An 11,494-nucleotide genomic window follows, 5' to 3' on the forward strand; every position below is an offset into this window, starting at 1 on the left:
TAACATTACTGCCCTATCAGAGCCAGGACCCAGCAGTGAACCACAGTGGCACCCCTACGGCGTCCACACTCACCATACCATAATAACCATCATAACCATAGTAACTAGGACCTTTATAATGCATGTGGTTGTTTATTGATGTTTCGTGCAAGAGTTGAAGGCTTGCTTGGGTATAATCTTAAAACTTGTTCCTTTGACGTTCATTACTAAACCCTCTGAACTCCTCTGCTTCAGACTAGTCTTTGTTTCCCAACATACACTGGATGAAGAGAGGGTATTTGATGGTCCGTCATCGTCCTAGATTAATCTTGAGTGCTGTTCATTTTTATGTTAATTTAACCTATCCTTCTTAACTGCTCTCCCTCTCAAATTCAAATTCAGGCATAGTTCCGTTAAAGGTCTCTTTGTTTCTCAACATCCTCCTACATCCTCTGATGTTGGTGACAAAATAAGTCAAAGATAACACAGACCTTTGTTATCTTCCCTAAAACTCCCTGCTTCATTCCAAATGGCACCCTATTCCCTATATTGTGTACTACTTTTGGTTCTGGTCAAATGTAGTGCACTATATAGGGAATAGGGTGCCATTTGCGACATACCCTCAAAATTCCTGACTGGTTTTAAAGGGTGTTCGTAAATCTACACACATACCCGTTTAACACGTACCATAACACGTACCCCGTATAACCCATACCCCGTATATAATCCGTACCCTGTGTAATCCGTACCATATCACATACCTTGTACCATATCACATACTCAGTACCATAACACATACCCCGTACCATAACACATATTCCGTACCATAACACATACACCGTACCATAACACATACTCCGTACCATAACACATACCCCGTACCATATCACATACCCCGTACCATATCACATACCCCGTACCAAAACACATACCCCGTACCATATCACATACCCCGTACCATATCACATTCCCCCGTACCATAAGACATACCCCGTACCATAACACATACCCCGTACCATAACACATACTCCGTACCATAACACATACCCCGTACCATAACACATACTCCGTACCATAACACATACCCCGTACCATAACACATACTCCGTACCATAACACATACCCGTATAATCCGTACCCCGTATAATCCGTACCATATCACGTACCCCGTATAATACGTACCATATCACATACCCCCGTACCATATCACATACCCCCGTACCATATCACATACCCCGTATAATACGTACCATATCACATACCCCCGTACCATATCACATACCCACGTACCATATCACATACCCCCGTACCATATCACATACCCCGTATAACCCATAACACATACCCCGTATAACCCATAACACATACTCCGTGGCTCGACGACTCATTGCGAGCTCACAGAACAGGGCTCCGGGCAGCCGAGCGGAAATGGAGGAAAACTCGCCTCCCTGCGGACCTGGCATCCTTTCACTCCCTCCTCTCTACATTTTCCTCCTCTGTCTCTGCTGCTAATGCCACTTTCTACCACTCTAAATTCCAAGCATCTGCCTCTAACCCTAGGAAGCTCTTTGCCACCTTCTCCTCCCTCCTGAATCCTCCTCCCCCTCCCCCTCCTCCCTCTCTGCAGATGACTTCGTCAACCATTTTGAAAAGAAGGTCGACGACATCCGATCCTCGTTTGCTAAGTCAAACGACACCGCTGGTTCTGCTCACACTGCCCTACCCTGTGCTCTGACCTCTTTCTCCCCTCTCTCTCCAGATGAAATCTCGCTTCTTGTGACGGCCGGCCGCCCAACAACCTGCCCGCTTGACCCTATCCCCTCCTCTCTTCTCCAGACCATTTCCGGAGACCTTCTCCCTTACCTCACCCCGCTCATCAACTCATCCCTGACCGCTGGCTACGTCCCTTCCGTCTTCAAGAGAGCGAGAGTTGCACCCCTTCTGAAAAAACCTACACTCGATCCCTCCGATGTCAACAACTACAGACCAGTATCCCTTCTTTCTTTTCTCTCCAAAACTCTTGAACGTGCCGTCCTTGGCCAGCTCTCCCGCTATCTCTCTCAGAATGACCTTCTTGATCCAAATCAGTCAGGTTTCAAGACTAGTCATTCAACTGAGACTGCTCTTCTCTGTATCACGGAGGCGCTCCGCACTGCTAAAGCTAACTCTCTCTCCTCTGCTCTCATCCTTCTAGACCTATCGGCTGCCTTCGATACTGTGAACCATCAGATCCTCCTCTCCACCCTCTCTGAGTTGGGCATCTCCGGCGCGGCCCACGCTTGGATTGTGTCCTACCTGACAGGTCGCTCCTACCAGGTGGCGTGGCGAGAATCTGTCTCCTCACCACGCGCTCTCACCACTGGTGTCCCCCAGGGCTCTGTTCTAGGCCCTCTCCTATTCTCGCTATACACCAAGTCACTTGGCTCTGTCATAACCTCACATGGTCTCTCCTATCATTGCTATGCAGACGACACACAATTAATCTTTTCCTTTCCCCCTTCTGATGACCAGGTGGCGAATCGCATCTCTGCATGTCTGGCAGACATATCAGTGTGGATGACGGATCACCACCTCAAGCTGAACCTCGGCAAGACGGAGCTGCTCTTCCTCCCGGGGAAGGACTGCCCGTTCCATGATCTCGCCATCACGGTTGACAACTCCATTGTGTCCTCCTCCCAGAGCGCTAAGAACCTTGGCGTGATCCTGGACAACACCCTGTCGTTCTCAACTAACATCAAGGCGGTGGCCCGTTCCTGTAGGCTCATGCTCTACAACATCCGCAGAGTACGACCCTGCCTCACACAGGAAGCGGCGCAGGTCCTAATCCAGGCACTTGTCATCTCCCGTCTGGATTACTGCAACTCGCTGTTGGCTGGGCTCCCTGCCTGTGCCATTAAACCCCTACAACTCATCCAGAACGCCGCAGCCCATCTGGTGTTCAACCTTCCCAAGTTCTCTCACGTCACCCCGCTCCTCCGCTCTCTCCACTGGCTTCCAGTTGAAGCTCGCATCCGCTACAAGACCATGGTGCTTGCCTACGGAGCTGTGAGGGGAACGGCACCGCAGTACCTCCAGGCTCTGATCAGGCCCTACACCCAAACAAGGGCACTGCGTTCATCCACCTCTGGCCTGCTCGCCTCCCTACCACTGAGGAAGTACAGTTCCCGCTCAGCCCAGTCAAAACTGTTCGCTGCTCTGGCCCCCAATGGTGGAACAAACTCCCTCACGACGCCAGGACAGCGGAGTCAATCACCACCTTCCGGAGACACCTGAAACCCCACCTCTTTAAGGAATACCTAGGATAGGATAAAGTAATCCTTCTCACCCCCCCTTAAATGATTTAGATGCACTATTGTAAAGTGGCTGTTCCACTGGATGTCATAAGGTGAATTCACCAATTTGTAAGTCGCTCTGGATAAGAGCGTCTGCCAAATGACTTAAATGTAAATATGTAAATATAACACATACCCCGTATAATCCATAACCAATACCCCGTATAACACATACCCCGTATAACCCATAACACATACCCCGTATAACCCATACCCCGTATAATCCATAACACATACCCCGTATAACCCGTACCCTGTATAAACCGCACCATAACACATACCCTGTACCATAACACATACCCTGTATATCCCGTGACATAACACATACCCAGTTATTTAAAAAAAAAAAATTTGAACTATGCAAGTCAATTCTTATTGACAATGACGGCCTACCCCGGCCAAACCCGGACAACACTGGGCCAATTGCGCGCTGCCCTATGGGACTAACAATCACAGCCGAATGTGATACAGCCTGGATTCGACCAGGGACTATAGTGACACCTCTTGCACTGAGATGCAGTGCCTTACACCACTGTGCCACGTTTAACCCATACCATAACACATACCCCGTATAATCTGTACCATAACACATACCCCGTATAATCTGTACCATAACTCATAACCCGTTTAATCTGTACCATAACTCATAACCCGTATAATCTGTACCATAACTCATAACCCGTATAATCTGTACCATAACACATACCCCGTATAATCTGTACCATAACTCATAACCCGTATAATCTGTACCATAACACATACCCCGTATAATCTGTACCATAACACATACCCCGTATAATCTGTACCATAACACATACCCCGTATAATCTGTACCATAACACATACCCCGTATAATCTGTACCATAACTCATAACCCGTTTAATCTGTACCATAACACATACCGCATATAATCTGTACCATAACACATACCCCGTATAATCTGTACCATAACTCATAACCCGTATAACCCGTATAACCTGTACCATAACACATACCCCGTATAATCTGTACCATAACTCATAACCCGTATAATCTGTACCATAACACATACCGCATATAATCTGTACCATAACACATACCGCATATAATCTGTACCATAACCCGTATAATCCGTACCATATTCGACTCTGGAACGGATTCAAAGCCTCACGAAAGGCACATAAATCTGTTACATTGACTTCCAAGTGAAGGAATGTGACCCCTGGCTGTATACCAACGGGGGAGTTGGGATATGCAAAAAAACACATTGCCAATTCATATGTGTATTAATACACACTTACTTGTACATATGTGAAAAAGGACAAATATAAACACCCACTTAATAATAATTGTTATTATTATTATTATTATTGCTATTATTAAGCTCTGCTCTGAGGTTCTGTGGTTTCCATGGCACTAGGGAGCATCCAGGGTTCATGTGGACATTTCTGTGTGGTACATGAGACTACGTCATTCCTGGGTTCATGTATGTCCCTAATGGCACCCTATTCTTTGTATAGTGCACTACTTTTGACCAGAAGCCTACGGACTCTGGTCAAAAGTAGTGCACTATATAGGTAACACGATGCCATTTGGGACACATCCTCTGTGGTCCACACAGTGGTCCCTATCAAAGCACCGAAGCTAAACCTAGCAGTGTCATATTATTCATCTTTGAACCCAGAGGAAATAATGTGTCCAGGAGGAGCCTAAAAAATAAATCAAAGTCACTTACGCTTTCTTTCCACAGATGGCCCCTTGATACCAGTTACGACACGTGCTGAAGTACTTCTTCTTGGTCCCCATGACCTGCTGCAGAGCGCACACGTTGGGTCTAACGGTCGCCAGGGAAACAGAGGAGACAGAATGTTAAATGAACACAGTTGGAATAGCTAAAGTGTTCTGCATGCAGCATACCATGTAGTAAATACTACAGTATATGTCTGTTTGATTTCTTATCCTTATTTCACTTTCACAGTATATTTCACTTTTGTTATTTCACTTTTGTCAATTTGGGAATATTTTCTTTCATAAAAATGTATCTGACATAGCAAGTTCTTTACATGAATCCGTACCATCCAGAAGGCGAGGTCAGTACAAGTGCATCAAAGCGGGGACTGAGAGACTAAAAAACAGCTTCTATCTCAAGGCCATCAGACTGTTAATAAACAGCCATCACTAACAGAGTGACTGCTGCCAACATAGACTCACATCTCTGGCCACTTTAAAAAAATATATATAAATGGATGTAATAAATGTATTACTAGACACTTTAAATAACACAACTTCAATAATGTCTACATTACTCATCTCATATGTATATACTGTACTCTATACCATCTACTGCATCTTGCATATGCCGCACGGCCAACGCTCATCCATATATTTATATGTACATATTCTTATTCATCCCTTTACATTTGTGTGTATTAGGTAGTCGTTGTGAATTTGTTAGGTTACTTGTTAGATATTACTGCACTGTCGGAACTAGAAGCACAATAATTTTGCTACACTCGCATTAACATCTGTTAATCGTGTGTATGTGACCAATAACATTTGATTTGATTTGATATTAGCTCTTAAATGTAGTTTAGTGAACTTTAAAGCATGATCAATTTATCATTTATGAAATAATCCTATTCAGAATTAAAGTCTCTGTAAATTATTATAAAAGCAGAAAAAGAGTATTGTTTCAACTCAGAAAAAGTTTGCATTAAAAAAGATTTTTGCATGACACATTTGTAGAGACTGTATGGATCAGCATAAATCAGTGACTGCAGAGCAAGCCCTTCAGATAATAATAGTAATAATAACAACAATAATAATAGAAAATAATAATAGCAATAATAATAATACTGCTACTACAACTATTACCAATATGAATAACAATAATAACCAAAATAATAAACTTACCCCTCTTTTCTTGCTCTGACTTTACTGTGGTAGACTATCTTATCATAAGAAGAGTCCACCATGTCAAAGTTAGACAGGACAAGCACAGCAAGGAGAGCTGCAAACAGGATCTTCATGATGATATCCCAGGAAGCTCCTCCAGGTACACAGGAACACTGAGAAATGGGATCTGGCTGGGGAGAGGGAACTTATATAGTAGGAGAGACTCACTAGGCTGGCTGGTTGAGGAACTAAGAGAGAGAAATGCAACACATCAAAGTCAGAGCCACGCCTGGACCACCCAGCACCCCTCCAAGACCATGTTACTCACTCCTACGCTAATACTGTGTGGTGGACATGCTACTGTACAGTGAAATAGTTGTAGAATTAACGGAGGGTGTTGTCATCCTTAAGATTGTTATTTAGTAATCATTTTCATACTGATAATTTGCTCTCACTTCAGATTTTGTACTTCAGACTTGAGATTACGTTTAAATTGAGATTACGTTTAAATTAAGATTACGTTTAAATAGAGATTACGTTTAAATAGAGATTACAATTAAATTGAGATTACATTTAAATTGAGATTACGTTTAAATTGAGATTACGTTTAAATTGAGATTACCTTTAAATTGAGATTACGTTTAAATTAAAAGAAAAACCATACATATGGTATTCACTTATGCTATGGAAAACACATGCTTGTGGAAACCACACTGGCATGTAGAAGCCAGAACATAGATCCACCGTTCCTGTCTGAAAACAAGTAGCTAGACAGAGAGTTATCTTGTTCTAGTCAGACAAGGTCCAGACAGACATGGTTCCATATTGCAGCATTAGTCACCTCTGTGAACAGGCAGGCACCACTGGAGGCTGTAAGTCATTTTATTCAGAACAAAGCTGGCCTCCAGATTTAAAAAGCCACAAACACACTCCAGATGGACTTAAAGTCCTCCAGTGCCAGTCACTGATCTGTATATCAACTCCTAATTATTAAACCACACAAACAAAACTCACACTGAGGTAGGAGTGAAAAATGGATTCTGTCAGAAGTAAGTTTGTGTTTAGCCCCACCTAGGGGACTGAGGGGAGTGTGACATAGAGGAGCCTATGACTATTGGAGAGGATAAGAGTGTGTAGAGGAGAGGAGGTTCAGAGTGTGGCTGTAAATACCAGAGCCATATGAACTATTTAATACACTAGAGATGTTAGGGAGGGAGGCCTCGCTCAGCCTGTCTGTCTACACGTCAGAGGAACAACCAACGCCACAAACACAAGCCAGGGTCTCATACATCCAAGAGCCTTTTAAAAAAATTATTCAGAATTTAACAAACTCAATTGTTGTGGGAGGAAATTTGAGAAATTGCCAGTGATGCATTATGGGCATAAAAAATCCAGAAAACATAACACCATTCTAAAAAAGGTTTTGTGTAAGAGACGCCTCATACCAGTGTTTGTTTGTCATATGGGTCTGTTGTCACTTAACTTCTAACAGAAAGGAACAAGATCATTTATTTCTATTATCTGTTGATTGTTTGCATGTGTTTGAAATGACATTTTTAAAATGAGCTGTGCAACTTTACTGTACCTTTGGAAATGGGGCAATCGAATCAAATTCTTTCTCAGAGCTACTTGAAGAGTTGAGTCTGCACCAAACAAAACCAACTAACAAGTCAATCATTGTTTTGAGCTGCCTCACATGCGCTATGAGAGACAGCGATATGTGAGGTTGGCAGGACCATGGAGATAACCCTACCGTTAGGGAGGGCAGTCTCTCTCTCTCACTCTGGTTAGATGAACAGAACACGCCTACTGCTCACTAGATTCTGCACAAACAGCGGAAACTACACAGTACACAGTATACACGCCAGAAACTACACAGTACAAGTCCCCTGAACCCTAACACTCACAGTTTATGACACATACTGTGGAGAATGCAGGCAGTTGTTTACAGCCCATAGTCCAAAATCAGGGTTTCCTAACGCCAATCTCTGTCATTGTCAAACCAAACATCCACCACATCCATGGTGATTTGATACAGTTTAGAATCCTATTAAACAATCTACAATCAATTCACTCTACAATCCATAATTAAGTATTTCCATTAGCCAGAGTTACCAGGCAATCTCCCGGAGCAGCATGTCCCTGTTAGATGAGAGAGTAATGACAGTGTTTCTACACCCAGACTGGTCAACTCATTTAACACATGCAGTGTGACTTTTCCCTGTAAAGGCCAGCAGACTGCTGGAACACTGAGTGACTCAGGAGAAGAGCAGCAGGGAAGACGGGCCATGTCTGACTCTGAAATGGTAACCGTTTCCCTATAATAGGCACAAATGTTGACCACAGCCCATAGTGCGACACGGCAACGGGGGGTTTGAGTCCCGGCTCAGCTGTCTGTCTGTGCCCTTAAATCCTTTATGTCCATCTCCCAAACTGTACATATCTATCCTATCATAAAAAAGAATATTTTAAAAATATGTCAGACGATCGGGGGAAAATAGTATCATCCAAGACAGGGTTCCTCTGTGACCTTAACTAGTCATAAGTAGCAGTGAAGTACCTTCACTATAGACTTGCCTAGTTAAATAAAGGTTAAATACATTAAAAAATAATAGAAAAGGATTCTTCCAATTCATGTTACCATGGAGACAGATCTAATGAGTAGATGGGACACTCCAGCAGATCTTTAGGTGTGAAGCTGAGAATATCCATGGAAGTGCAAAAAGCTGAATGAGGAATGGTGATATGAGAGAAACTCGCTGTCTATTGAAAGGATGGTGATACTGACTTCAAATCATTTATGTTAAAAGCATATTACGTTTATTGATTCATGTTGTATAGCCCTCTGGAGCTTGAATGAATGCCAGAAATAAAATACAATACAAATACTGGCAACATTAGCACTCCCTCAGACATTATACATATCTAGCCAACTCGCATATCAGAATACAATTCAATATTTCATATGTGAATGCAGTATTATGTCATTAAGGTTAACAATGGGATGCTGAGAGTCCAAGTATATTAACGTAAAGGGCAAATCTGGGATTCCAAAAACAGTGGCAACCCTGCCACTTGTTGTAATAAAAAGCAGAGGGATGGGCCTAAAGAAATAAATACTTACATTCATAAACTCAGCTATAAAAAGCCACCAAAATATGCACAAATGGATGTACCAATCTCAGGTTTCCCCTTTAAGGAATTCCTCACAAAAGCTAACTGCTAAGGAATTGGATTTCACAAGCTAAGCCATGTCAACATTCAGTTGTAGGGGAGAGTAGGGTAAGTTGAGCCATTTTTTACATTCAGTATCACTCAGTCATGGGAAATATAGTATTATTTCTAACAAAGTTTCTTGGCACAACTTACTCAGAGTATGGGGTAAGTTGAACCATGGGACAGGGTAAGTTAAGCCGCCTTCACATTTCTGTACTATTACCACTAACTTTTTAAAACCATGTGTAACGGCTTTCTTCATGTGAAGGAGAGTCGGACCAAAATGCGGTGTGGCTAGACTCATGTTTTAATGAAACACGAATCAATAAACGTAACGTGAAAACCGAAACAGCCTAAACTGGTGCAAACTAACACAGGAACAATCACCCACCAAACACTCAAAGAATATGGCTGCCTACATATGGTCCCCAATCAGAGACAACGATAAACACCTGCCTCTGATTGAGAACCACTTCAGGCAACCAGAGACTTTTCTAGATAACCCTACTAATTCACAATCCCAACACCTACAAAAAACCCAAGACAAAACACACCACATAATAAACCCATGTCACACCCTGGCCTGACCAAAATAATAAAGAAAACACAAAATACTAAGACCAAGGCGTGACAGAACCCCCCCCCCCCCAAGGTGCAGACTCCCGGCCACACACCTAAACCCATAGGCGAGGGTCCGGGTGGGCACCTGTCCACGGTGGCGGCTCCGGCGCGGGACGTGGACCCCACTCCAACAAAGTCTTAGTCCACCTGCATCGCGTCCTTTGATTGGCGACCCTCGCCGCCGACCTTGGCCTAGTAACCCTCACCAAGGACCCCACTGGACCGAGGGGCAGCTCGGGACCGAGGGGCAGCTCGGGACCGAGAGGAGGTTCAGGCAGGTAGTTGGCTCTGGCAGATCCTGGCCGGCTGGCGGTTCCGGCGGATCCTGGCCGGCTGGCGGTTCCGGCGGATCCTGGCCGGCTGGCGGTTCCGGCGGATCCTGGCCGGCTGGCGGATCCTGGCCGGCTGGCGGTTCCGGCGGATCCTGGCCGTCTGGCGGTTCCGGCGGATCCTGGCCGTCTGGCGGTTCCGGCGGATCCTGGCCGTCTGGCGGTTCCGGCGGATCCTGGCCGTCTGGCGGTTCCGGCGGATCCTGGCCGTCTGGCGGTTCCGGCGGACCCTGGCCGGCTGGCGGTTCCGGCGGACCCTGGCCGGCTGGCGGTTCCGGCGGATCCTGGCTGAATGGCGGATCCTGGCTGAATGGCAGCTCCATGCAGACTGGCAGCTCTGGCTGCTCCATGCAGACTGGCAGCTCTGGCTGCTCCATGCAGACTGGCAGCTCTGGCTGCTCCATGCAGACTGGCAGCTCTGGCTGCTCCATGCAGACTGGCAGCTCTGGCTGCTCCATGCAGACTGGCAGCTCTGGCTGCTCCATGCAGACTGGCAGCTCTGGCTGCTCCATGCAGACTGGCAGCTCTGGCTGTGCTGAACAGGCAGGAGACTCCAGCAGCGCTGTAGAGGAGGAAGGCTCTGACAGCGCTAAACAGGCGGGAGACTCCGGCAGCGCTGGAGAGGAGGAAGGCTCTGGCAGCGCTAAACAGGCGGGGCGCACTGAAGGCCTGGTGCGTGGTGCTGGCACTGGTGGTACTGGGCCGAGGACACGCACAGAAAGCCTGGTGCGGGGAGCTGCCACGGGAGGGCTGATGCGTGGAGGTGGTACTGGATAGACCGCACTGGAGCTCTTGAGCACCGAGCCTGCCCAACCTTACCTGGCTCGATGCCCACTCTAACCCGGCCGATACGAGGAGCTGGTATGTACTGCACCGGGCTATGCACCCGCACTGGAGACACCGTGCGCTCCACAGCATAACATGGTGCCTGCCCGGTTTCTCTAGCCCCCCGGTAAGCACAGGAAGTTGGCGCAGGTCTCCTACCTGGCGTCGCCATACTCCCTGTGAGCCCCCCCCAAGAATTTTTTGGTGCTGACTCCTGGGCTTCCTTCCACGCCGCCGTGTTCGTCTCGCCAACCTCATTCTCCTGTAACCTTCCTCGCACTGCTCCATCGAATCCCAGGCGGGCTCCGGCAATCTCCC

The 11,494-nt window shown here is 45.9% G+C and overlaps 1 protein-coding gene across 2 annotated transcripts in view; it reads right to left on the bottom strand.

The window, feature by feature from the left end:
* Positions 1-6,446, bottom strand: part of LOC135552838 (periostin-like) — a 38,593-nt gene extending 32,147 nt beyond the window's left edge. Inside the window, exons 1-2 of one of the 2 annotated variants that reach the window (XM_064984732.1) lie at positions 6,204-6,446; positions 5,026-5,124 (exon numbers count right to left, since the gene is read on the bottom strand). In XM_064984732.1, coding sequence (XP_064840804.1) covers positions 5,026-5,124; positions 6,204-6,319 — 215 coding nt within the window. In that variant the 5' untranslated portion in view covers positions 6,320-6,446. The remainder of the gene's footprint in view (positions 1-5,025; positions 5,125-6,203) is intronic. The other variant, XM_064984731.1, reaches the window with a different exon arrangement.
* Between the last annotated feature and the right edge of the window lie 5,048 nt (positions 6,447-11,494).

The sequence above is a fragment of the Oncorhynchus masou genome, chromosome 13 (assembly GCF_036934945.1).
Source record: "Oncorhynchus masou masou isolate Uvic2021 chromosome 13, UVic_Omas_1.1, whole genome shotgun sequence".
Lineage (NCBI taxonomy): Eukaryota > Metazoa > Chordata > Actinopteri > Salmoniformes > Salmonidae > Oncorhynchus > Oncorhynchus masou.